This window comes from Agaricus bisporus (assembly GCF_000300575.1).
Source record: "Agaricus bisporus var. bisporus H97 unplaced genomic scaffold AGABI2scaffold_12, whole genome shotgun sequence".
Taxonomy (NCBI): Eukaryota; Fungi; Basidiomycota; class Agaricomycetes; order Agaricales; family Agaricaceae; genus Agaricus; species Agaricus bisporus.
Window position 1 is genome coordinate 1,009,466 of NW_006267347.1, and position 26,370 is coordinate 1,035,835.

A 26,370-nucleotide genomic window follows, 5' to 3' on the forward strand; every position below is an offset into this window, starting at 1 on the left:
GTGTGTGATTTCGCATTTTTTATGCCATTCCGAGGTCACAGTATCGGCCCTAAAAATAAGACTAGAAGAGTCGAAACTTTGTGAAGACTTTGAATTGATACAATTTCTGATCACTGTCGAGGTTAAAATGCTGATCATGATCAAATGAGGAGCAAGCAATGGACTTGCGATCAATGTCGGAGTCTAAATCCAGGTGTGGGCAAAATGATATTTGTTGAGATTTGGCTTTCATTTTGATTCTGATGAGTGCCAACGACCTTTTTTCTTTCCTCGAGCCCACTGCGGACGACGATGACGATGCAATGGTGGAAGATGTTCCAGAGGCCGGACAGACTTCTTCCGTTGCGGACAGATCGTCAACCCCCCCGACTCTTAAACGAAAAATCGATACCACCGCGCAAAATGGTGATACGAACATAGAAATTGACCTAAAACGCCCACGGATGGGCTCCCCGAAACCTATCGTACTGGATGACTTTGAAACAGAAGCTAAACGCGAGATAGCCGCAAGTGCCGGCTTGACTGGAGCTACGACCGAGGCGGGATCACGTCTAGAACTACGGCATCAGGTAGATTCATGCTAACATATTTTATTTTATCTTGCCTTCTCACTGCTTGTGTACTCCTCATTAGGTTCGGCATCAAGTTGCGGTGCCTCCGGGATACAATTACACTCCAATAGCAAAGCATGTACCCCCCGCCAAACCCGACCGCGAATACGAATTCGAGCTCGATCCGTTCCAGAGAGTGTCGGTATATGCTATTCAACGAAACGAGAGCGTCTTGGTGTCGGCACATACCAGTGCAGGAAAGACAGTCGTAGCTGAATACGCTATTGCCCAATGTCTTAATAGAAAACAGAGAGTCATTTATACAAGTCCTATCAAGGTGCTTACCCTGCTTGAGAACCAACGTCGTTGGATTGTTCACCCAGCTTTTCTTTAGGCACTAAGTAATCAGAAATATCGTGATATGCTCAAGGAATTTGGGGACGTCGGGCTCATGACTGGAGATGTGACAATCAATCCTTCTGCAACATGTTTAGTGATGACGACTGAGGTGTGTGTTGATCTACACCAGTGGTTCTTTACTGATGTCATATTGCAGATTCTACGTTCGATGCTTTACCGCGGCTCGGAGATCATGCGCGAAGTCGCATGGGTCATTTTCGACGAGATTCACTACATGCGGGACAAGGAGCGAGGTGTGGTTTGGGAGGAAACAATCATTCTCCTCCCACACACGGTTCGCTATGTTTTCCTTTCTGCGACAATACCGAACGCGATGCAGTTTGCGGAGTGGATATGCAATTCTCACGAACAGCCGTGCCACGTCGTCTACACCGACTTCCGTCCTACACCTCTACAGCACTATCTATTCCCTGCCGGTGGAGAGGGTATCTTTCTCGTCGTTAACGAGAAGGGCGAGTTTCGAGAAGATAATTTCACCAAGGCGATGGGCAAGCTGCAGGAGAGTGCGGGGGATGATCCTGCGGACCCAAAGGCGGGTAAAGGTAGGAAAGGTAAATCAAGAAAAGGAGGACCAGATAAAAGAGGTCAGTTCATTAACCAATCCTACAATCAGGAGTTGACAATTGTTAGGTTCTTCTGATATCTCAAAAATTGTCAAAATGATCATGGTCAAGAATTACAACCCCGTTATCGTCTTCTCCTTTAGTAAACGAGAGTGCGAGGGTCTCGCCGTAAACATGTCCAAGTTTGAATTCAATAACGAAGAAGAACAGACCCTTGTTGCCGATATCTTCAATAACGCTATCGCGAATTTAGCCGAAGTTGATCGCCAACTACCTCAAATAGCCAACATCCTCCCTCTTCTCCGCCGTGGTGTCGGCGTGCACCATGGTGGATTACTCCCCATTCTAAAAGAAGTAATTGAAATTCTCTTCCAAGAAGGTCTTATCAAGGTGCTCTTTGCAACGGAGACGTTCTCCATTGGATTGAACATGCCTGCAAAGACAGTCGTATTCACTGCCGCCCGCAAATTTGATGGTCGTGAAATACGTAATCTGTCTTCAGGAGAATATATTCAGATGTCTGGGCGCGCTGGTCGACGTGGTTTGGACGATCGCGGAGTGGTGATTATGATGGTTGATGAGAAACTAGAGCCGGTTGCTGCAAAAGCTATGGTGAAAGGAGAGGCGGATCGGTTGGACTCGGCATTCCATCTGGGGTACAATATGATTCTGAATTTGATGAAGGTGGAAGGTATCAGTCCAGAGTATATGCTCGAGAGATGTTTCTTCCAGTTCCAGAGTAGTGCTGGGATACCCAAGCTTGCAGAAGGTAGGCATCCTCGAACACCTGACATAGCAGACTAACGGATGTGCGTGTAGAACTAAAGCACGAAGAAGAATCCAAGAACTCTACGGTGATAACTGATGAAGAGCGCGTAGCTGAGTATTATGAATATCGTCAACAACTTGACCAGCTGAACGCCGATTTTCGAGAGGTCATCACCCATCCAACATATTCTCTACCTTTCCTTCTTCCGGGCCGCCTCGTCAAGGTCAAATATCAGAAATCAGAGTTCGGCTGGGGTATCGTCATCAATTTCCAAAAGCGGTTGCCACCTAAGGTTTGCTTTTTCCCTTGACCGTCGTTCTTAGTCTGAACGAGTCATCACCTTCAGAACCGACCCGTTCCTGAATCGGACCTGCCACCACACGAGCAATATATCGTAGATGTCCTCCTTAACTGTGCGAAAGGCAGTACTGCTACGCAAGGTCACAACACCCTGGCCATCCAATCCACCGGTATCGAGCCTTGTCCTCCCGGACAGAAAGGCCAGCCAATAATTGTGCCAGTCTTACTATCCACGATTGAATCCATAAGCTCTCTCCGATTGTTTGTCCCCAAGGATTTAAGGCAAGAGTCCGCAAGGGAACACCTTTGGAAAAGTGTACTGGAGGTGCAGGGACGGTTCCCTAATGGGCTAACTCTCTTGGACCCAGTTCAACATATGGGTATTCAAGACCAAAAATTCAAAGACTTGGTTAAAGTAAGCGCTTATTTACTCGGCTTGCATCCCCTTACTGACGGCGTCCGCCTAGAAAATATCGATACTGGAAAATAAGATGTTCTCTAGTCCTTTACATGACTCACCTCAACTACCGCACCTTTATACACTCTATTCCAACAAACGGGCGCGCCAAGATAAGATTCGGGACCTCAAAAAGCGAATTCAAGCGACACATGATGTACTGCAACTAGAGGAACTGAAATGCCGGAAGCGCGTTCTTCGTCGGTTAAATTTCACGAATTCAGCTGATATCGTCGACATGAAGGGTCGTGTAGCATGCGAGATTAGTTCGGGAGATGAACTACTATTGACCGAGTTGATTTTCAACGGAGTCTTCAACTCGCTACAGCCGGAGCATTGTGCGGGCCTACTGAGTTGTTTCGTATTTGCGGAGAAGGTATTTAAACAGATGTCTAAAATGTGCATGGCTAATCGATTTTCGTAGAGTGAGAAGCAGACTAACCTCAAAGAAGAACTTGCTGCGCCTCTACGCGTGATGCAAGAGTTCGCGCGTCGGATAGCTAAGGTATCAAAAGAGTCGAAGGTTTCTATCGACGAGAACGAATATGTATCTTCGTTTAAAGTGGAACTCATGGACGCTGTTGTCCATTGGTGTCGAGGTTCTTCATTCACCGATATTTTGAAGGTAAATCGTCCGGTGTAATCCATTTTTAGAGCAAGTGACTAATTTATAACTATAGATGACGGATCAATTCGAAGGCAGTATTATTCGAGTGTTCCGACGTTTAGGCGAACTACTACGTCAGATGGCTCAAGCTGCTAAAGTCATTGGAAACGAAGAGCTCAAAGAAAAGTTTGAGAAGGCATCGGAGATGCTCGAGAGGCCGAACTCGGTCATCTTTTGCTCATCACTCTACCTATAATTTTTTGTCTTTCCCTGATTCTTGCTCTCCCTGGACGCGCTACCCACTATCGCTCTCAAAAGCTGATTTGAACCTACCAATTAAGTTTCAAATATCTGATTGATGCCTGAAGTAAGTTGGTTTTCTAATATGCCAGGAAAAGAATGGACAGTCAGTGTTAGTTAAGTCGTCGCCTCTTGTACAAGCAGACTTTGTTACGGCGAGGAAATCCCTCAACCCGCTCGGAGTCGTTAGAAATTGGAAAGCCGTATGTGGGGTACAAACAGTGATACAGCCTTCTTGTAGTGAAGCGGAACTACATACCATACCCTTTCCCCCCATGTATTAGCAGCAAATTTACCACGAGTCTGTGAAACCTACCATTTGATTAGCATTGTCTCGTCTGGAATCTTTCCACGCGCATATTCCCCTAGTACTCTGAGCTTTTGTGATGAGGTCACGCGTCGGCGTGAATACACCGTTGGCACTGATCGGTTGATCAGTGAACGCACCTCAATCATGCATGATTCTTCACTGCAACAACGTTATTCGACGTCATTCTTGCCCCAGGACTCTCAATCACTTACACAATGCAAATTGTGGGATTCTGCTAAATCAACAATGACGCGAAACTGCGCACCTCACCCCTGTTTAGTCTCGCGAAGTCGTAACCCTCGACAGTACTCTCCGGCTCCATCTGGATCGTTTTTGGCTCCAGGTTGTTTTATTTTATCCAGTGAATCACCCGCTTGGCTAGCTAGAAGTGAGCGCCATCTAGTCGTATCATTTCCTCCCGTAGTCCGACATCACTTCACGCAGGTTTTGTTTGAAGTTGTGCCCCACCGCTTATTGTCTTTCACAGCGAAACGGATAACGCTTCCGTAACTCCAACCACGACGCTACCATCTCTCACCATCTTTGTCCGACCACAATTCAGGCTGATTTAGGGCTGATTTAGGGTCGATTGGCTCCCTGAAGGTCGGTGAGAGTTGAAGTTTTTACATCTTGAAAGATGCCTGAACACAACCTGAGCTTGGCCCAACAAATGTTCCACATTTAAAGCAACTTGCCTAAACTTTGGCTGATCATGTTCTCGCATTGTTCGTGAAAGAGGACAATTTCCAGCCTATGTTCAGGGCCTGAGATACCCGAAAATGCCTGAAATCTCTTTTTACTGAGCATGATCATTGATCGTGTACTCTAATTACTAAATATAGATCAATGCATAACAACTCTATGGACGTAATGTTTCATCCTTCCTGCCTACCGCCACCTAGTTCTGCGCTCAACAGCTTTCCTGTACATAGTGAGTTTGAGTGAATCTACACTTCGATGCATTTGTGACTGTCGAAGAGTAGAAGGATCCAGGATATCCAAGTCTTGGTCTCCGCAGCACAGACAATGTCGAAGAATTCCTCGCGCCGACTTCCAGTGGAGATATTGGGAGAGATTTTCTCCTGTGTAGTTGGTCAAATCCAACTTCACATACCTGAATTTCATCCCGCTGGTTCTCCTAGCCCTTGGGATGTTGCCCTTGTATGTCGAGATTGGTGGAATGTTGTCCATTCAACCCCATGTCTGTGGTCCAACATTTCCCTCAAGGTTCGATATGACAGCCAAACTCGTCATAAGTGCTTGGCTTTGCTTTCGGTGTGGAACCTTTGCCTCGAACGCTCACGTCGTCATCCTCTTGCTATCAAGTTCACTGTTGTTTCTGCTTCGGGATTCAACAATAGAGATAGTGGTAACGGAGAGTTGTCAATTCTGAGTGCGTTGTTCTTAAAACCATTGATGGAGCACATTCCGCGGTGGGAAACGGTCGCTTTATGTGTCTCCCTAGACACGCTGCTATCATATCTTTCCTTGAACGGTCCTGTTCAGTATACTTGTCTTCGCCGTCTTTGCATTGACCATGGTTATCGGACATTCACGGAAAACTCTGTCGGATTATTCCGTGACGCTCCTTTGTTATCATGCGTTTCTCTCAGCGAACTTCCATACAGAGACTCAAGTTTTGATGACGATGACATTGGGATCCCTTCGTCTAAGATCTCTCATCTCTCCCAACTCCCTTGGTCTCAGATCTCTCATCTCAGCCTAAGCGCAGACAAAGGGGATTTCGATAATCTGTTGGACATTCTTAGGAACACGCCGAATCTCATAACTTTCGAATACTGGATTAGTTATAATTATTACAGTGACGAAGATCCACTACCATTGGAACTCTCACACCTCGAGCAAATTGAATTCTCAAATTGGTGCCATGAAAGCGACGACGGCAGTCCTGCCGCCCCGTTCTTTAAAATCCTCAATGCTCCGCAGTTGTCAACATTGGAGGTGGAAGGCGTATGTGGCGATAGGGAGCTGGAATCTATTCAAGGCTGTCTCCAGAGATCGAGATGTTCAATCAAATGCCTCACGCTCCCGAGTCCTTGCCTGTCCTTCTTACTCAGCTTGACCCCCGACGTCGAAACATTGGTGTTTTCAAACTCGCTGATTCGTCCTGATGACGACAATTATTCCATAGAAAGTCCTTTTGATGATCGCCCACTACCCGAAGTCGAACTCGCACACCTTCAAAAATTTGTTTGGAGTATTAATTATAATGAGGCCGACGATGAGGATGGTCGCGACGCAGTTTCCCAACTTTTTGGGCTTCTTATGGCTCCTCAGTTATCTGTGTTGGAAGTTGTCGGTGAATGCTGTGATAGGGAGCTGGACGGTATTCGAGGGTTTCTTCAGAGATCGGGGTGTTCACTCAAATCCCTCAAATTCTCAACCCCTCGTCTGTTATCCTTTCTCAGCGTTACTCCTGATATCGAGTCATTGGCCCTACCATCCTGTAACGAGGAAGTCTTAATGTCCCCGCTCCAAAATCTCACTTTTGACCATTCAGCGTCTTCATGGCTTTGCCCCAAATTGAAAAAGATCGTGTTGGACTTTGACATCACCGCCGGACGCCTTTTCGATGCGTTTATTACTATGCTAAAATCTCGTCTTTCACCGCCACGTAATTCTCTCGTCAGACTGCAAAGTTTCGAGCTGGAGCTTGGAAAACGGGTCCCAAAACATATGAAGAGTTTGGTTCAGAGAGAAATGACGTCTCAGGAACCTCTTGCAATAACTTATGCGAGGCAGGTTCCGTCCCATGATGATCAATGGGATCTTTGACGAGGAATGCTACATATTGCTTTGGGTTGCTGTTTTGAAAGTCTATTACCACTTTGTCTTGTATTGATTTCGCATTTTTAATACCATTCAGAGGCCGCAGTATCGGCCTTAAATTTTTGACTTATCGTGATAAGCGAATGATGCACTGTGAGCCCGGAAGCGAAGTTATTTTTTGATTTAAATGACAAAAAGAGTAAATTACATTTCTTTATTCAGTTTTCTGAAGGTTACAGCAGGGTTACATTTTGATTGGTTCTACATTTATGTAACAAAATTCCTGCCTAGGCTGTTTTAGGATAGAGAATTATCGATATTTCGCAGAAATTTTCTACATGTGTACCTCATTAAGGGTTGTCAATCACGTCGACCCTGGGCTCACAGTGATGCAGCCGTTGGTAAACGATCAACCGACAGGTTGCACAAAATATAAATGGCCCCCTGGTTGCAAGACGGTAAGTATAATATGAGAATGTAAACGTGAAGACACTACTGGATAAGCTGAGCTTAAGGGTTGTATGAGATAGCTCTAGGGGTTGAATTGTCCATTACTCGTGTTGAGCAGTGTAACAGTTTCAAAGGGACGGTGAAGCGGATGATAAAAGGATCACAAGAGGGGCTTGAGATAAGAATGAACTACTGATGGTGTCCACAAAATACGGGGATGTAGATACGAAAGCGCAACTTGGGTGGCTGTCCGAAGCCCGAGGTTGACGCTCCATTGCGCTGCCAGATAGCTCATTAATGTGTTTCAGAAAGAGTCACTTAGAGCAGTGAAGAACTCTGAAGGCGTTTTCGAAAGAACGGGGATGGTGATTATAGAAGACCAATAAGGTATATTAATGTTTTCAGATAGAGTACAATCCAAGGACAGGAATAAATGAACCTCAACTATTCGCATTTCAACGACTAACGTTCTCGAAAATTTGGTATTACCGCTCACCACTCACCAGTTTAAAATATAGAAATGCGTCGTCAAGATGTAGATGATTATGCTGGCAGGCCGATGGTATGGGTTCTAGCCACAATCATCCGAAGAACTTGGAAGAGATCCAGAAAGCATTAACGAGACCAACTAGGAGCCGGGTTTGAGGCTCGTGGTTCTTTTACCAAAGGCATTTTGTGCTCGACGGGATGTTGGAGACAGCGTTGTTGTCCTAAACGATGGGCACTGATCATTCTGGCAAAGCGCGTGTAAGCGAACAGCAAATTGTCATTAGAAGGAGTATATGTATATACCAGTTCATCAGAAGAAGGCCGTGAGAGTGATTTGAATGGCAGCCTGATGGACTGTCCCTTCCTACACTCGTCTGGCAGCGTCTGGCAGAGCTTTTACGAGTTTCCTTCCGTGCCAGAGCCGCGATGTCGCCAAACAGTGGACGTCTGGTATAAATTCTCACCTTTAATCCCCAATCGTTCATTCGATCCGTCGAAGTTCCGACTGGACTGACTGGAAGGTGGGCATCATCCAGTCGCATCCTTGTTACTTTTCTAACAGCAATATGGCTATTTCAGGTCGTGGATCCCCCAGCACTATATTGCCATCTTCCACCACCTCTCTCTGGCCATGGTCCCTCCATAAAGACCGCTCAACGACGTTACTTCAACGCGTGAACCATGACTTTCGATTTCTACTCGTTATCGCTCTATATTTCCCTTGCTACTTCCATGCGCTCGAGCCCGCTCCCTATAATACCTCCCAGTTCCGATCGGCGTCTCACACAACCTGTCCCCTCCCTCCTGGATGAACGCAGACCATCTTGCATCTTCTTCCCCCTGCTCCCGTGCTCCCCTTGCGGGTCTCTTTCGTCCTTTCTCCGTCCAGCCGACATACGGTCGTGTCCTCACCTCTCTGAATCCGTGCATGGCGTCCTTGTTCAGGTTGCAACACGACATCAGGAGTCGTATCCCGTTCAACGGAGGCCTTTCGCTGACTTACTCTCCAGCATAGAGTGAGACTCTTACTCGTCCTACACTAAGACATCTTGACAATCTGGTCGCGCATAGATGATTCTCACGTTGGACGGAAATGGCTGCCAGATAGAGATAGATGTGATACGATGACGGTGGACCGGAGCGCTCGGAAATACGACAAGAGGGGGATAATGAGATAGGACTGGCGATACTACAATCTGCGATTACACGGTCAGCTTTTCCGTCCATGTCCGGTGGTGAAGATCCATAAAATGGACGAGGAATATCGATGCATAGTCTATGTTGCCACTACGTGGAGAACGTGTGACGACTTTGTGACAGGTCCTCTCGTTTGGCCTGCGCCTTGCCCTCATGGCCGAATACCGGACAGAAACTGCCGTCCGCTCATCGTCGACTTTATAATCTGGAAAAGCTACAATTTTCCTCCCCCTGCTTAGCATGATCTTGCTATACAATTACTCTATCTATCAATCTCCCAACTGCCTCGCAAGAGACTGTCTCCCTCGCAATCCACCGGGATTCCGATATCCAACCACTTGGTGCATCGTTCCGTGAACTTTACTGTGCAGCGTCGATGATGACACTCGACATGACAATTCTATTTCCTTCCGACCTTAACCCCACGTGCTCTTCACCAGTAATTATCAACAAGTTCTGACGACTTTTCTCTTCTCCGGCGTATTGAGGCGAGGCACCTCCTGGTGATGCGAGCGGGATCTCGGGCAAGTACGTATCTGCGGTTACGGTCATTCTGAACTACGCGTAGCCCTCCTCACCTTCCACCTCCAATACCCCGCCTCCGTTGCCACCTTTCCAATCAAACCGAGGAAGTAGAACTTCAGTTCAGGCACTATTGTATTTCTTGCTGCGTTAGGGAAGAATCAAAGCCTCAACAAGGATAGGCGGTTTCGATTAGATCGAAAAGTCGGAATGGCAAGAATGACGCGTGCGGAACAATATATGTGTCTGAGCATTGTTTGACTTCACTATGGATGGGAGAGTGTAGCGTATATGTTGAGGGGCGAGCGTTTGTCAATGTGAGAGAATTCAGTCAGTCTAACAGAGTGATCGTGCCTGATAATTTTTCCAGTATGCCCTCTCTTCAGTATGGCTAAACAGAGTTCCTTTGTGCAGAAGATTGGACGATTCAGGAAGTTGGATACCTGGGATCTCTGGCTATACTGGAATCCAACTTGCGCTGTCCTGTCAACGTCCTGGCAGTTTGCCCCAAATTGACTCATCTCGACTCTTTCAACCACGCTCGCCAGACTTGCGAGGTCCCATCTTCCGACAAGCCAATACGGCCTCCGGGATAGAGACGTTATAAGTCACAAGGGATCTTCCAGCAAAACGGACGAGGACGTGTCCAACAGTCGATGCACCTGATCTACATCCAGGATACCTCTCGCCCCTTACCAGATAGACAAGGCCAGCGTCATGGCTGGCGCGTCACAAAAGTTGTATACAGCTCGTCGCGTACTGGTTAGCACGAAACGGGGGTGTCCTTCCCGCTCACCTATCATCTCTCGACGGCTCCACATCCACGATATGTGTTCAACAGCGTGTACACGTTTGAAGGCTTGAAGCGGAGACCAGACAGTAACAAGACGAGAGAGAGAGAGACGGGAGTCAATTAGAGCGAAACTGTTAAATTGGTGACGAAAAAAAAACTCAAAGATGAGGTGGTAATCGACCCTTTCCCATCTCAAGACCTGTTTTTATAGAGGAAGAAAAGGTCGAATCGTCGACGATACTCGAACGCCACCGACATAGAAAGATAATTTTTATATTCAATATCTGCGATTCTGGAATAGGGTTGAAAGGGGCCGGGTCTTTGGAAATTAGTGAATAGCGGGTGGGAGCAGGGACTGCCATACTCAGGCGACGGGAGGACCGATGCGCAAGAAACCAAACCCCTGTTAAACTGGCGGTTGCGTACGAATTATGCGTTGGAGGACTCCTCTCCCCCCATCATGATTCTCGTTCGATGCCGGCCCGCTTGTGCAGCTCAACTCTATGTCACCGCAAGGCATTGTACTTGGAGGTCCCTGTCACGGCTAACATTCTCATCTCAGTCCTCAATGTTCCAACCTTGTAATCCATCATGTGCACAGTTTTTGGGTCTCCTTTATGATACGGCATCGATAACGAAAGCTATATGTTGTTCCGGCCTTCACCGCTTATCCCTCCCAGTCATTCCCTTGAAGACTCTTCCCTCTCTTGGTCCTCTAGTCTCAGATACCTACCTCGACCTCGACTTCCGTTACTGCACCTCCAGTGACACTTTTCGAATCAGTAAAGACAAACCTATGCAAGTTAATGCCGGTACGCGATCCACCAAGAAAGGACACACATTTTCCGCAAGGACGGGCAACTTCAATGAGATCAAGAGGTTTGAAAGGCAAGGACGATGTGGTAGTCCGGCATACCTGTCGCGGTACCGTTTGGCTATCATATGGCGAGGACCGAGCTGAATGTCAAGTAACAAAGAGTAGCTTGTGTGTCGATGCACTTTGCCTTTGCCTCCGTCAAAGTACCCGTACTACTACTTTCTGTACGAACTATCAATCTTACTGCTGGTGAATTTCCGACTGTGCATTCTCCTCAATCAATTTGATCAAACAATTGGACATGTCAGCGCTGCGACTCGGCTGGACTCCGGCGCCAACCTATCAATATGTTAGCGACGTGGGAACCCGCTTTCTTGCCTACTCCCACCACTCTCGCCAGATTTGTGAGGCTCAAAACACCGCCGTCCATCAATATGGCCTCACGATCGAAACGCCAAAAGTTTATGGCCTTGATTCTCAAGCCGTTTTCCAAGACAAAGGACAATGTTGTGTCTAACAGTCAGTGCGCCGATACTATGAGCTATTGTGCGCTCATCACCGGATTCAGACGTTCAGGTTGACAGACTTACCACATCGCTAACCGCTGCTCCACCCGATGTCGCCGTCAATGAGTCGTCGCCTAGTACTAGCGCGCCCAACATCATCGTGTCCAGTCTTTCACTTCAAGGTCTCGAGTCGTCCTCCGATCTAGCGTTTAGCGCAGTATACTGATATACGTTTTCAGCTCCTGGAAATCATGCAAGCTCAAGCGGTGGCATCTTTCCCAATGCTAGCCATTTCGCCGTGAACAATCCGATAATGATGGACAATGCTGTTAATCCTACGGTGAATATTTATGGAGCAAGTGATAGAAGCAAAGGTGAGCCAGTCAGCCTTACTTGACTGTATTGTATCCATATTAAGACAACTGCAGCTATGGACCGACTTTTCGAGCATATAATTCGTGGTGCAGCTCACGATTCGTCCGCTCGTGATCCTCCTCCGAAATGTCACCCGGGTACCCGCATCAGAATCAATGAACATATAATTACTTGGTTCTATGACGAAGAAAAGGGGGAGCTGCTGATCTGGGTATATGGTCCTGCTGGAGTCGGTAAATCGGCCATCATGCAGACTCTTGCAGAGAAACTGACCAAATCCGGGCACCTGGGAGCGTCTGTATTTATTTCCCGACCGAACAGACGCAATGACTCCCGAAAGCTCATCATCACGATTGCCTATCAACTCGCTGTGATTATCGAGGATTACTGCACATTCATCACCGACAAGCTTACTCGTGATCCCGACCTAGTCAACAAGGGGATGGAGGAGCAGTTCAAAGTCTTCATTGTGGAACCTTTTGTGGGGAAAAAGATCGGAGCTAGTGCTGGACTATGGGGTATATTATTGGATGGGCTGGACGAGCTCGATGAACATCAATCGCAGCGGAAGATCATCCGCCTCATCGCTGACTTTATCGTTGAGCATCCGGACGCTCCCCTCCTTTGGGCCATTGCGAGCCGCCAGGAACCACATATTTCGGATACATTCAACGAGGCGAAAGTAGTTCCGACGTATCGGAAACAGTATGTTCCCACAGACTCTGAGGAATCCCGTCGGGATGTTACGATGTTCCTGCGGGCAAGTCTGGAAAGAATCCAGAAGGAGTTTCCACGGATTGTATCAAAGCAATGGCCAAGTGAGGAGCAATTCTCGTGCTTAGCCGCTGCCGCGTCTGGCTTGTTCGCGTTTGCTGACACGGCGGTTCGGTTCATCGAGGATTCACGATATGCCAACCCTACCATGCGTCTTCGCCAAGTCCTATCCGCTCTCAATGATCTGACGACCACTTCTGATAGTCAGCCGTTCACCTCCTTGGATGCTCTGTACACGAGTATCCTGAGATCAATTCCACCTGAGGTATGGTTGACTACAAAACGGGTCCTCGGTGCGCTATTGTATGTTCAAGGAGAGGCGACGAGACTGGTGCTAAGGAGGCTGGGGCCACTTTCTATTGTCCTTGGTCTCGATCTCGGCGACATCTATGCTTCAGTTCACGGCTGCTATTCCTTACTCAATGTGTTTAATTCCGAACATCCCGACCAGCAAGTGGTGAACCTTTATCATGCGTCATTCAGTGACTACTTGTTGGACTCATCTCGATCCAACGACTTTTGTATCTCCATTGGAGATGTGGAAGACGACTTGATGCGGTCGTCTCTGAAGATTTGGCAGGACTTCAAGACACGTTACCCTCCAATGTCAGGTAAGTTGAAATTATTTAAGTCATAAGTCCGTGGTGTTGATTTAATTGTTCAGGCTTGACATATGACACACGATGGCTGAAATACTTTTCTGGATCAGTATCCTTTAACTCGTGAGCGGTGAGCTTAGAATTCGGCTTGATTATCATCCTAACTTGTTTGGCAGTGGTGGACGACATCTTGCATATGATCTAATGTGGTATATCCATGACATGTTATTCACCTTTCTGGTTGAAAAACATAATCCTGCTCATGAAAGACCATTCCGGTCTGAAGAAGATCAATGTCAATGTTTTGATTTGCTGAACCAGCTTGAAGATGCTACTGTATGCAACATTTTCGAAGGTAGTAATGAATTGCCTTCATTTTTACTTTGGTTGTTTGATATGTGGGAGGTAAAGTGATATTTCGCGTATCTCAGATATTGTTTCCATTGACTAGATTTGGTACAGCTTTATCACAAAGAACTTGTATCCAAAGGGATTGTGTACAAGGTGGAGTTGAATCAAGTCCAGTATTCCAATCTTGGAGGGTGTCCAGCTCAGATACAAGTAATACAAGGCAAATCAACATTGGTTGAAGAGGAATACAAAATGGTGAGATTTGAATGCTTTAGTATCTCATGTCTTTTCATTTTCACTCTCTAGGCTAGCTTTCATCACATTCTTGATCAAATACCTCATCTCGAATCACGCTTTCCACAACTTCCAGTCTTGGCATGTGGGCATCAGGGGAAAGGCTGTCTGTTTTTCAGACATAAAGCTGATATATCAGATCTGGAACCTTACAGCCTTGATCCCTCAATCTCTTCAGATACCATTCCAATTTGGATATATTTTGTCATTCCACACTCCCAATCCGACTTCTACCATGACACTGAACACTTCTTCAGGGTCAAATTTGACACAATTCAAACAAGCTATCCTATGCTTACCCAGAATACCTGGCCTAGCAAAGAGGATTTTCTGAAATTTGCTGGTATTGCATCTCACCAACCAGTTTTCGCTGACACAGCTATTCAATTTATTGAAGATCCTGATTTCAGTGATCCTGTCACACGTCTTGACCAAATTCTATCTCTCATAGATGAAATTGATCCTTCTAGTGATCAGCCATTCATCTATGTTGATGCTTTATACACCCACATGCTCAACTCGGTTCCTCAGGACATCTGGCCAATAACACAACAAGTTCTGGGTGCTCTCTACTATAGTGTTAGGGCGACTGTGACTGTGATGTCACAGGTCACACCTAAACTCAAGAACTAAAGAGTATAGTGACAAAAGTAATATTAGGCGTGAACCTAAGAGAACTCGACGGAGTCTTCTACAAGTTTCTACCTACTTTATATACCTAGACTATGGCGCACAGACCAACTACCCTAGGTAACTATTTATATATTGACATGGGAAAAGAAGTACGTATGGGAAAGTAACCTAATTATACATTTGACATGAGAAAAGAAGAGTGGAGTAAGAAGTAAGTAAACAAAAGTAAATTGATCATAAAAACGTCAACAACACTAAACAAACCATAAAAGTGTCCACAAGTACAAACAACTCTTAAACCGGTATTCTACTCACACAAACCATTGATGCCCGAAGTAGTTTCCTAACAACGCATCACACGGACATAGTATGAAGAACCCGGATAGTTCCCAATACCGAGCCCCCCACGCTGACCACCTCTGTATTACCCACTCTTTATCCTCCTCCGCGTCCCACATTGCTAACGTCGTTCTCCCGCATTCCCTACACTGATGGCCTGATAGGCGCCAACCTACCGGCCTTGCTTCTCTCCCTATAGCCGCTGCCCTCCTCCGCCATTGTACTTGCTCCGCATGGTTCGGAGGTAGAAAAGAAAAGATAAGATCGATAAGCTCAATTGGTAGATCTGTAATTTGTGCCATTTTAGCAGTATGCCGATAGTTTAGCCTCCGTCGAACTGTAGCAGCAGAGGGAAATTATTATGTAATAATAAAATATGTGACAGATGTGACAGCGTGACGCCGTGACATTCTGGCAAGGTTCTAACATATAGTTCATTGTATGAGTCCTTGTCTTTTGCTTCTCCTAGGGGCATTTCTGCAGTTCTGGGCATTGAGCTGAGTGTAGTTTATACTGCTCTCAGAGGCTTCTATCCAATGGTCAAGATACCTCCAGAGGAACTTTCTTGGGAGTCTATGGCCTTTCATCATCCTTCTTTTTGTGAATATTTGATTGATTATACTCGATCTCAAATATTTTACATTTCTATGGAAAATGCGGAAACCTACATTTGGAGGTTACTCATTAAAATCTGGCAAGATTTCAGGAAGTTCTCCAGTGGATTATCTGGTAGGTTCACTTGGCCTTCCACATTGTCAGTAGTGCTGATTACTTAGATTGGGACTATGTCCAGAAATGGACAAGTTACTGTTTACAATATCATTCTGCTACAAACTCATCAGATAATCCATTGATACTTGATTTTGATGCTGATCTATTCCATGATATTCATGATGCACCTTTCTCTTCAATTCAACAATATGGCACTGCTAGGCTTGTGTTAGAGCAGAGTCGAGATGAAGTCTTTCACATGCTTGGACAATTGGACTTGACTACTATATGTATTGGGTTCCGCTGGTGGAAGCGGAAAGAGTTTGTTATCTGGTTGTTTGATATCTGGAATGTGAGTTTCAATTTGGTACCTCTATATTGTTCTTCTGATTGGAATTAAAGACATATCAGGTGGAGCTCACAAGTCAAGGTCTTATTCATGAAGCCGACTTTCAAGAACTTCGATTTGATTACAGTTATGGATGCTTATCTCCTCACACATTGCATTGTAAGGAAGGGTCAACTTGGCAAATATTGGCAGGAATACAGGTAAAAGATGCTTTGTTGGAAACCGTTTGATTATCTGACATTTTATTATTAAGCTAACATCTCAGGAAGAACATGAAAAGTATATATTAGGCCTTCAACTATTTCAACAACGCCAGCCACAACTCCAAGTCTTGATAGGTGGAAGTCCAGGGGAAAAGTTCGCAGTTTTTGTATATGAGTATACCGAAGATGATCTGAAAGAACAAATGCATCGTCCACGACATGGGAGCTGGAGTGCAGAAGACCTGGGATATTATATCCTTCCGTATCATGAAAAGGTGTAGACGTACTCTCTTTTTGATAGCTCATATACATGTCTGTCACCTTCCGAATACCTACATCTTGCCGCTTGGATGCGGGACTTGGGCAATTACCGCATACCGAAGAAACCCCGCCGCCAGTACTTGAAAACATATAGTAATTCCGCTGTCGAAAGAGCCGGATTTGATCGGAACATAGCCACGACTGCATACGGAAGGTGCTTCAAGGCTTTTCTGGCCAGTCTGCACTTCGAAACATATTGAGCGGACAAAAGGGGAAGAAACGAACAAACCGGGGTCGACAGTTGATTCACAAGACAGGCGGTAGACAAGAATCGGGTAAGGCGACGGCCTCGCACGATACATGCATAAACTCGAGCCAGTATTTTGCTTAGATGAGTGCCGCCTGAACGCGTTTTTAAAAGGACGGCGTAGCGGGTGGTAAATGACCGACCGACAGGATACACCTATGTAAATGACTACCTGGTTGAAAGGTTGTAAACACAATGCGAGAACGTAAAGATGAAGGATGGAACTGGAGACGACGAGCATCACATGAGATACCGCTAGGAGGAAGTTGGATTTCCACCGTGCTGCCAAATATGCCCATAAAGCTCGATCCGAAACTCGTCTAGAGCAATCGAATAGTCTATGGGCGCTTTCAAGATGACGGTGAAGCGGATGATAGACGAACGAGGTGCACAAGATAAGAACGACATACTGGTGGTGTCCACAAAATACGGGGCCGTAAACATGAGGCGCAACCGCGGCGACCGTCCGGGGGCTGACGCATCAATGCGCTGCCAGATACGCACATCAACGTGATTCGAATGGCTTATCGGAGTGAAGTACTCTGAAGGCCTTTCCGAAGGGACTGCGAAGCGGATGATAAGAGACCAACGAGGTATATTAACGGATTAAGGTATTGAGATAGAGTACAATCCAAGCCTGACCAAAACAAAAAACTAGCGACGTTTCAACGTCAACGTTCTCACGAGTTTGATGCGGAAACTCACCATGAACCAGATAAATATATAGATGTGCGTCGTAAAGATGTGCATGATTATGCTGGCGTGATCGGTATGGGTTCTGACCACCACCATCCGAGGATCTTGGAAGAAATCCAGAAAGTAATAAAGAGCCCGACTAGGAGCGTAGCGATGCGCCAAGGTTTGAGGCTCCCGGTTCCTATACCAAAGGCATGTTGTGCTCGACGGGAAGTTTGAGAGAGCGTTGTCCTAAATGAGGAGAACCGATCATTCTGGCAAAGCACATGTAAGCAAAACAGCGCATGATTGTTGAAGCGAGGAGCATTCGCACTGATTCATCTAGAAGAAGGTTCTGTGCCTCGACGTCGTTGTGAATGTCAGTTGTAATCTTCATATCAAGCAAGTTAGGACAAATAAGGGCAATGGATGCCACGACGTACGCCTCTGATGGTTCGGATTTTTGAGTGGAGGTCGTCCAAGCGTTGGTCGTTTTGGGATTCGTAGGTGTCCTCGACTCTGGACGAAGATGGCATGCTGGGAGGAGTAAGCAGCGGAGCTAGCGTGACAGCGTGTGAAAGGTTCCGAATGACGTGTGACACGTTGCCTTGAGCGCTCACGGCGTCGTCTCCATTCTATTTCCAATCACATTCATTCGTCGAGGAGTTTGTCCCAGGGAACAATTTCCGCTGGATTTCTTCTGTGGTCTAGTATGCTGAACTTGTCGCTACACCGTCTCATGTTCCACGTCCAGCATGGCCCGAGCAGCTCCTTTATGTGGATTTGATTGCTGCACGTGGAGAGATTAGGGTTGTGACATGCGGAACTTAATACGACATGCTGAAAGAAGGCTGTCAACCGAAGCTAGAACATCGCAGGCAACTCCATTCCTTGGCTAATCATATCAGATGTAATTTTGGACTACTTAAGCCTTCCCCCTCCACTTTCCTTCTTTCCTCTCTCCACATCGTTCTCATATCCCTTCCTTTCCTTTTCATCATGAACGACGTCCCCTTATGGCGTGCCCGCGCTGCTTCTCTTTCCATGGCCGGTGCTTGGGCCATTGTCTCTTTCGCTGCTGGTGAGTCGGTTCATTATCTTTGATCTCCACAGACGCTTGATGCGCGCGTCGTCTTTATCAGGGATAAATGCCGTTGTCAAGTCTAATCGCGAGAAGGAGATGGTGCGAGCTCTTGCTCCTAATAATTCTACCGTCAACGTCAATGACAATGGTAAGTCCATCGTTTAATTATTTTCCCCCACCGTTCGCGATCTAATTTTATCCTGTGCAAAAGATGTTTTTCAGACTGGTGCAATCATCACCGCCGTCTCCTTGGTCATCTTCCTCGTCACATATGGGTCTCTTGCGTTTCTCATCTACCGTCCTACGTCTTTTACTCGGCCGAAGCTTATCACCGCTCAAGCTTCCATTCTCGCATTATTTACCACATGGCTTTTCGCCACCCTCGTTCCTTACACCCATTTCTTCCGAACTCGTAGTGCCCATATTGATGCCACTCTCGGTACCATCCAAATACCGGAAGCGATTATTCAACGTATTCAACAAGAAAATGGTCTCACGCCTGTGTATATGCAAATTGGGTATTGTAAGTTATTATAACTTTTAGTCTCGACTTGGATGCTTACTGCGTCGGCGGTGACTATTTTTAAGTGCGTCTTTTGGCCATTCTCCCGTGGATCGAATTTTTCTTTAGTCTCGTTGCCACCATGATCCTATTCATGGCCGCCTCTCGCATGGAATCCCATCGTCCCCTTCCTCCCCCCGTTCGAAGTGGTACCCCACCTATTATGGAGGAGAAAGAGAAAGTCGATAGTCCTCCGATCGCTTAATTCCTCTTTTCCTGAGGCTATGCACACTCTCATATCGTTTTTTGTTGATGCTTTTATTCTCACACTCTCGAGTTGTCGCTTTACGATGTCTATAATTGACACTACCGAGTGATGAAGCTGAAAAAATTGCTACTTTTTTGTTGTACTTCGTACCTTACCGTTCTCTTTATTTTCACGACCATGTGTAATACACGAAATTTTTTTTTCTCTACCCGTCCCACGAACGCGGGTATTCGGTCTCGGTCGGTTTCGATGAGAAATTGCCGAAGCTTCAATTTCATGGTTGCTAAAAGATAATTATAGATGCAATATTAGCCGAGTGTCGGTATGTTTGAAGAACCGACCTTAGCTCAGTTGGAAGAGCGTCAGACTGTAATAGGATACCTGCTATATCTGAATGTCGCCTGTTCGAACCAGGCAGGTCGGATTTATTGTTTTTTTTTGTCTTTTGCTTTCTTTCATTTAGATGATTCATCGTGGTGATGGAAGAAACTTTTTGAAGGGCGTATATGGCTTTTGTACGTAAAGATTGCCGTTATTTATATCAAATTAGAGTTGGGTATAGTTTGACTGATGCTGATTTTATTAGTAAATTTTGAATGGTGCAGAATATGAAAGTGTTTTTCTCGAGATATAGTTACAGTATATACCTACACCGACGGTACCCCCAAGTCAGAAAAGCATGACCAAGTGAGATGCCAATATATAGTTCATCACCAACTTTAGCTCAGCTGGAAAGAGCGTTCAGGCACTATGCATACCACAAAAAACAGTTGTGACTGATTCCTGAAAATGGCGTCTGTTCGAATCAGGCAGGTTGGGGTTGTATATGTGGATATTCGCATTTTTTCAACTCCATCGTTTTATATGCGTTGTGTAGTTGGTTGCCGGTTTTTTGAATTGGAGGTTTAAGGTGGGAGGTTGTGTGGAAGTTGGTTTTTTCGTGATATTTTTTTGAGTGTGGGGTGTGGGTGATGATAGAGGGGAGAGGATGGAGAGCGATCGATTTGAGTTGAGTGTGAGATTAACAAGTTGAATTTGGTAAACTACTTATAAGAGGGGACGGTGAGTGCATCAAAAAGATCGAGGAACTCGTTCATTAGGTGTTGTAGAGAGAACAATTTTGTGAATGCTAGTGAAATTCAGTTTGGTATGTAGTAAGTACAAAGGCGCGATATGACATCATGGTTATATTTAATCATACAGGTTCACAAATGATGAGCGCAAAAACGTTTTTTTTTTTTTTGAGCTCTAATAATTCAATGTAGGGATTGGGTTGAAAAGGGCTTGAGATCTCGGACGTGGTTGAGAGAGGATTCAATAATTTCGGGGAAAACGAGAATTTGGAAAGAATTTATATATCATGCGATATCCTTCCATTTTAATTGATACTCATACGCGCGGGTTGGGTCAACAAGCATCCACTTTGAGGTGATAACATGGACCGAGGACAGGAAAAAGATAGTTGTGATGAGTTAGATGAATAACATAAACATGAAAGTAAACTTGGCTTGAAGGACGGCACGAGTAGCGTTTTACTCTGGTCGGCAAAAAGTTAGAGGTAAAGCATCATAAGCGGAAACGAAGCTCAATTGATAATTCGACGTGAGTGCTAGTTTGCGAATCAATCCAGAGACATCGGAGAGAGCTTATGGATAGGGAAATTTTGGTCTAAGGGATGGTCCGGTAAGGTGGCCCGCAATAGACGATATACATAGATGACCATGTTGGAGAGGCGTGAGGACGTGTCACATCAGGGTGTTACAAAAAACACACATCATCGCCTCCAGATCGCCTCACTGGTACTGGCAATTCGTAAGATATCCTGATAAGGCTAGTTTGGATTCATATAAGTAAGTCATTTCGCTTGTTTACAATTTTCCAGACTACAGGAAGTAGGCTTCATGGAATTTCGGCACGTACTTCACACAATCAGTGAAAACATGTGTGCCGTGCTCTCAGGATCAAGCGGCAGTTGAGCACCCAATTCATCGAAAGTTATGAGTACCTGATGATTTGCCACGCATCGGCACCGTGAAGATTCCGAAGGATAGGTAAGAATCTGGCGCTTTTTAGAGTGATGAACGGAAACGCCTGAGTATCGGCGATGCGAGGCCGGTGATAGAGTACTCCATTTAGGATGTGACCTGATGAAGTGTGACTTGGCAGTGGATTGTTTGTTTTTTCTCAGCAGGGCGTTGACATGGCCGACGACAGCAAGAACCCGTTCCAGTCGCCTGGCGAGCGAGGAGAACACGTCGAGCACGAAGAACTGCTGGCCATGTCCGAGTACGCCTCCCCCCAGCTCACCACCAGCCAGCTCCAGAACCGGGCCGCCGTCCGCTCGTCTTCCACCGCCTCTTTTATATCCTCGCCCCTCAACCCAGCCTCACCGCCTTTTGCTCGTTCACTCTCCTCTCGCCCACCCTCCCGCTCGTCCACCACGCTCTCCAAGTTCATGCCCTCCTACGACGACTCGGCGCTGCTCTCTCCCCACTTCACAGGCACCTCCCTCCCCGCAGGCGTCGGCCAGCGCGGTTCCATGGTCCTGTATCGCCTCGCAGACGAGCGAGACCGCCCCACCTCCAACCTCGTTACCACCAACGGAAGCGACCACGACTCCCTCCTCGTCCCTCCTAAATTTCCCTCCAACCGAGAATCCGTCCTTTCCACCTCGGGTGACTCCATCTTTTCCTTTCACTCGGATTCAAAATACCCCTCTGGCATGCCAGGCACTCAGCGAGGCCTGGTCGCATACCCCTATGATCCCGTACTCGATGAGCTCGATGCTCCTGATGAAGAAGACTTTCTTCACGATCCTACAAGTAAAGGCGGCATGAGAGGCCAACGAGGCGCCTTTCCTTGGCGAGGCATCATGAACGTCTCTATTCTCCTCCTCCTTATCCTTGCCCTCCTCTCCCTCTTTGTCTTTTACCCCGTCTTGCAATTTTTTCGTGATCGACCCAGAAATGAACAGATCGTTGGAAATATACGTGTCAATAATACAGGTAAAATTGCCGTCAACTCGTCTTGGTCACCTTTTTAATTTTTCCTTAGGGCAAGCGCCCGCACTATTCCAAATGCCGGAACTTATAGACGCTGCTACGCCGCAAGAAGTCCGCTCCCGTGTGGGTTCTGATGGCAAGGACTACGAACTCGTCTTTTCAGACGAGTTCGAGCAGGAAGGCAGATCCTTTTATGAAGGCGATGATCCCTTTTGGGAAGCAGTCGAACTCTGGTATGGTCAGACCGGAGATCTCGAATGGTATGATCCTCAACAAATCACGACCCGTGAGGGCGCCCTTGTCATTACCCTTGATTCCACCCAAACCCTTCAACCCAATCTTACCGTTGGTTCGTCTCCGTTTTCTCTTTCTCTTTGTCTTTGTTGACAGCAATCCAGGCTCGACGGCCCCATTCACTCCTGCTGAAAACTACGGCTTGAACTATCGGAGTGGAATGCTTCAATCCTGGAATAAATTCTGTTTTACCCGAGGTTACATCGAAGTCGCTGTCGTTCTCCCAGGGTCTGACGAAAACTCGAAAGGATACGTGAGTCACCCGTTGTGCTCACTTTTTGACAACTGATCTGATGAGGTTAGTGGCCTGGCGCTTGGACGATGGGAAATTTGGCAAGACCGGGTTATAGAGCGACGACGGATGGGATGTGGCCGTATACGTATGATTCGTGTGATGTGGGAACTTTTCCTAATCAGACGAATCCGGATGGATTGGGTCCGGCGGCGGCCCTGCATTCTGAAGAATCGAGAGCGGGCTATAATTACGAGTTGAGTTGGTTGGCAGGGCAAAGACTGTCGTACGTTCTTTTTGTTTGTCATCTGCCTCTACTATTTTTTTGACACTCCTTTCAGAGCGTGTTCGTGTCCTGATTCAGACCATCCTGGGCCGGTTTATAATAGAGGCCGCGGAGCGCCTGAAATTGATATATTCGAAGTGGAAATCAACAAGACGAGTGGATTGACACAAGTCTCTTCTCAATCTGCACAATTTGCACCTTTTACGCATGATTACTTTTACGATCCTAGTGCTTTAACCATTTCCGATCCTACCCTCACCGTCCCAAACAATTATCACGGTTCAGCATTACAACAAGCGATATCTTCATTAACCCGATTACCGAGTGATGGGTATCAAGGGAATGTGCAACCGGGGCAACCGAAACCGTACAAGGTGTATGGGTTTGAGTATTGGTCGGATCCGAAGGATCAGGGGTCGGGGTATGTGCAGTGGACGGTGGATTCGAAGGAGTCGTATAGGATGGATGCGAGTGCGGTTGGACCGGATCCGGAAGAGGGGGGTGGATCGGGGGTGGGGCAGAGGTTGATACCGGTGGAACCGATGTCGATTATATTGAATTTGGGGATTTCACGTGCGTTTATGATTTTTCTCTTTCTCTCTCGATACTGATGGATGGGTGGATGGGTTAGCGAATTGGCAGACGATTGATGAGACGACGTTGTTGTTCCCTGCGGAGATGTTGATTGATTATGTGAGGGTGTATCAGAGGAAGGATGAGGTGAATGTAGGGTGTGATCCGAAGGATTATCCGACGGCGGATTATATTGCGAGTCATATTGATGCTTATCGAGGTGAGTTTTCTGTTAGGCTCGAGGAGAGAGAAAAAAAAAACTAATGTGTTGAACTTTTGTAGATCGGAATATGACGGAGTGGCCTTATGCGAAGCCGAGGAATTCACTTTATGATGGATCATGTTGAAACTAATTACTTTTTACTTCCTTTCGGAAACACTTACACTCACTCACTCACTCATTTACACAAAAACTTATAGCATTTACTCACTTTTTTTCACTTATCCTTGTTTCAATTTCAAAAAACTCGCTTTTACACATCACTAGTTTGATTTTATTTTCTTTTGGTTGGAGGGGTTTGGGTTGGGCTGGGGAGTAGTTTTGTTATGTGTTTTTTTTTTGTGTCCCTATTGATTTGAACGGTTTTTGCAATGATCTATATAACTCTATCACTCGTTTTTTACGGTCGTTTTTTTGCTTAGTTAGTTAGTATTAGGTAGTTGGATTTTAATATTTTATCGGACTTTTTTTCTTTCTTTTTTTTTCAGTAAGAACGTTCATGTGTTATTGGGACCTCTTCTTTGTTTGTTTTCCTTACTCTTTTTATATATTTTTTTCGTATCGAATTCAATGTTTTTTTTTATTGCTTTCTTTTATATATATTTTTTGATAGATTGATCGGAAGAAAGTAAAAAGAGGTGTGAATGAATGTCGTTGACGGGGTGAGTAGGCAGGAACGGGATAATTTTTTCATAGGTCAGTTTTTTTGAGATTTGGTTAGACGAAGTACTGAGCTTTCCCGAACGTGCATAAAATCAACCCAGTGGGCCTTCTGAACGTCGCGTTGATACTTGGTGGACTTGAGGAAATTCGACGGGACAGAGGTGCCAGCAACCTTTGGCGATGACGGTCTTCCCTTCATTCTACTATATAACTCGACACTTCCTAATTTCGTGATGCCCCATTCACACTCTACAATCCGTTTTCAATAAACACTGGTTATTTGAACCCGGGCTCATTATTGTCCTCTCGCCGTCCATTTGCAACTTGTTTCCTCTCCAAAAAACCCATGAGAAACGCCTTTATATGAGGAGCTTGAGTGGAAGCATCAACCTCCAGGTATTCGAAGAGGCTTGAACAGCGTGTGATGATCTGAAATCGAAAGCGACAAAGTGAATCACAGTGCAGGGCGTTCGAATTGTATGTCCGAAAACGTTGGTTGAGCGGTAGAGAAGGGCTATAAAGCGGTAGCATCATGAATGGTTTCTGCTCGTATGATAAAACCGTCGGCAAGAAAGTTTTTGTATTAACGGCTCAGAGTCTCAGACAGTGGAACACAGTGTAAATAGTGAGCCACAACTCCGTCACTACATCTACCATGGAGCCACCGATGACTCAGTCACAAGCTCTCGATACTGTGGCAGGATTCGAACTTCGACAACGCCCACAAATCCAGGTTGCCCCGCCTGAGCCCCCATCCCGGCCAGCTTGGGTCAACTTTCATCATCCGGCCAATAACCTTATTTTTCTAAAGCTTCCTGCCCTTGACTACTGTTCCCCTAACTTTGGCCTTCATTATGGAACCGCCGTAACTGCATGTCAAATTCTGGCTTGTAACGAGGAGGGCTTCCTCTCCACAGCTCTCGTGATCACGGTGACATTTGCAGGCGCATCAATGCTGGTCAGGATTCAATCATCCTCCCCGGCGATTATTACTACCACCTTCTCTTTCCGAAATCCGAAGCACTGTATCCACTATGTCGTGATTTTTCTCGTTGGACATTTCCGCATGGACACCTCCCCCCAGCCTGGACAAGCGAGCTTGTTGGTCGAACAACTGATAAACTTGACATTTGGCCCGAAGATTGGACTGAATTAAACGTGAAAATCAAAGCTCGAGACCATTGGCAGTGTCTCATATCAGGATCAAAAGATTCCCTCTCTGCTTCCTATATTGTTGATCACGGTGACATTTGCAGGCGCATCAATGTTGATCCGGATTCAATCATCCTCCCCGGCGATTATTACTACCACCTTCTCTCTCCGAAATCCGAAGCACTGTATCCACTATGTCGTGATTTTTCTCGTTGGACATTTCCGCATGGACACCTCCCCCCAGCCTGGACAAGCGAGCTTGTTGGTCGAATAACTGATAAACTTGACATTTGGCCCGAAGATTGGCCTGAATTAAACGTGAAAATCAAAGCTCGAGACCATTGGCAGTGTCTCATATCAGGATCAAAAGATTCCCTCTCTG

The 26,370-nt window shown here is 46.1% G+C and overlaps 7 protein-coding genes, 1 non-coding gene and 1 pseudogene across 9 annotated transcripts; 8 read left to right on the forward strand and 1 right to left on the reverse strand.

The window, feature by feature from the left end:
• Positions 1-443: 443 nt before the first annotated feature.
• AGABI2DRAFT_77358 (hypothetical protein) lies at positions 444-3,923 on the forward strand (the record flags this gene model as incomplete). Its single annotated transcript, XM_006456211.1, has 10 exons — positions 444-569; positions 634-888; positions 946-1,059; positions 1,108-1,555; positions 1,602-2,303; positions 2,354-2,595; positions 2,650-3,018; positions 3,071-3,436; positions 3,485-3,685; positions 3,741-3,923. The coding sequence occupies 10 exons, from the start codon at positions 444-446 to the stop codon at positions 3,921-3,923; spliced, it is 3,006 nt and encodes a 1,001-aa protein (XP_006456274.1).
• Positions 3,924-5,303: 1,380 nt separating this feature from the next.
• AGABI2DRAFT_122186 (hypothetical protein) lies at positions 5,304-7,073 on the forward strand (the record flags this gene model as incomplete). Its single annotated transcript, XM_006456212.1, has 1 exon — positions 5,304-7,073. The coding sequence occupies one exon, from the start codon at positions 5,304-5,306 to the stop codon at positions 7,071-7,073; it is 1,770 nt and encodes a 589-aa protein (XP_006456275.1).
• Positions 7,074-11,682: 4,609 nt separating this feature from the next.
• Positions 11,683-14,867, forward strand: AGABI2DRAFT_146157 (hypothetical protein; the record flags this gene model as incomplete). Its single annotated transcript, XM_006456213.1, has 7 exons — positions 11,683-11,854; positions 12,081-12,215; positions 12,270-13,601; positions 13,655-13,712; positions 13,766-13,944; positions 14,041-14,195; positions 14,247-14,867. The coding sequence occupies 7 exons, from the start codon at positions 11,683-11,685 to the stop codon at positions 14,865-14,867; spliced, it is 2,652 nt and encodes an 883-aa protein (XP_006456276.1).
• An 875-nt stretch (positions 14,868-15,742) lies between these two features.
• Positions 15,743-16,750, forward strand: AGABI2DRAFT_122188 (hypothetical protein; the record flags this gene model as incomplete). Its single annotated transcript, XM_006456214.1, has 4 exons — positions 15,743-15,935; positions 15,983-16,269; positions 16,320-16,466; positions 16,532-16,750. The coding sequence occupies 4 exons, from the start codon at positions 15,743-15,745 to the stop codon at positions 16,748-16,750; spliced, it is 846 nt and encodes a 281-aa protein (XP_006456277.1).
• Positions 16,751-17,607: 857 nt separating this feature from the next.
• AGABI2DRAFT_195465 (hypothetical protein) lies at positions 17,608-18,261 on the reverse strand. Its single transcript, XM_006456215.1, has 4 exons — positions 18,156-18,261; positions 18,047-18,103; positions 17,743-17,987; positions 17,608-17,691 (listed from the first exon to the last, which is right to left on the reverse strand). The coding sequence occupies exons 1-3, from the start codon at positions 18,246-18,248 to the stop codon at positions 17,790-17,792; spliced, it is 348 nt and encodes a 115-aa protein (XP_006456278.1). The 5' UTR covers positions 18,249-18,261; the 3' UTR covers positions 17,608-17,691; positions 17,743-17,789.
• Positions 18,262-18,361: 100 nt separating this feature from the next.
• AGABI2DRAFT_139093 (hypothetical protein) lies at positions 18,362-19,775 on the forward strand. Its single transcript, XM_006456216.1, has 4 exons — positions 18,362-18,793; positions 18,855-18,944; positions 19,008-19,319; positions 19,385-19,775. Exons 1-4 carry the CDS (start codon positions 18,712-18,714, stop codon positions 19,561-19,563), a joined length of 663 nt encoding a protein of 220 aa, XP_006456279.1. The 5' UTR covers positions 18,362-18,711; the 3' UTR covers positions 19,564-19,775.
• Positions 19,776-19,902: 127 nt separating this feature from the next.
• Positions 19,903-19,990, forward strand: AGABI2DRAFT_t132. The gene has a single exon. It is a non-coding gene; the product is annotated as a tRNA-Tyr (tRNA).
• A 289-nt stretch (positions 19,991-20,279) lies between these two features.
• On the forward strand, positions 20,280-20,385 carry AGABI2DRAFT_t133 (annotated as a pseudogene). The gene has a single exon. The product of its transcript is annotated as a tRNA-OTHER (tRNA).
• A 1,381-nt stretch (positions 20,386-21,766) lies between these two features.
• Positions 21,767-25,020, forward strand: AGABI2DRAFT_180963 (hypothetical protein; the record flags this gene model as incomplete). Its single annotated transcript, XM_006456217.1, has 9 exons — positions 21,767-22,571; positions 22,621-22,917; positions 22,967-23,115; positions 23,166-23,380; positions 23,436-23,953; positions 24,012-24,173; positions 24,662-24,696; positions 24,787-24,811; positions 24,938-25,020. The coding sequence occupies 9 exons, from the start codon at positions 21,767-21,769 to the stop codon at positions 25,018-25,020; spliced, it is 2,289 nt and encodes a 762-aa protein (XP_006456280.1).
• Positions 25,021-26,370: the final 1,350 nt, after the last annotated feature.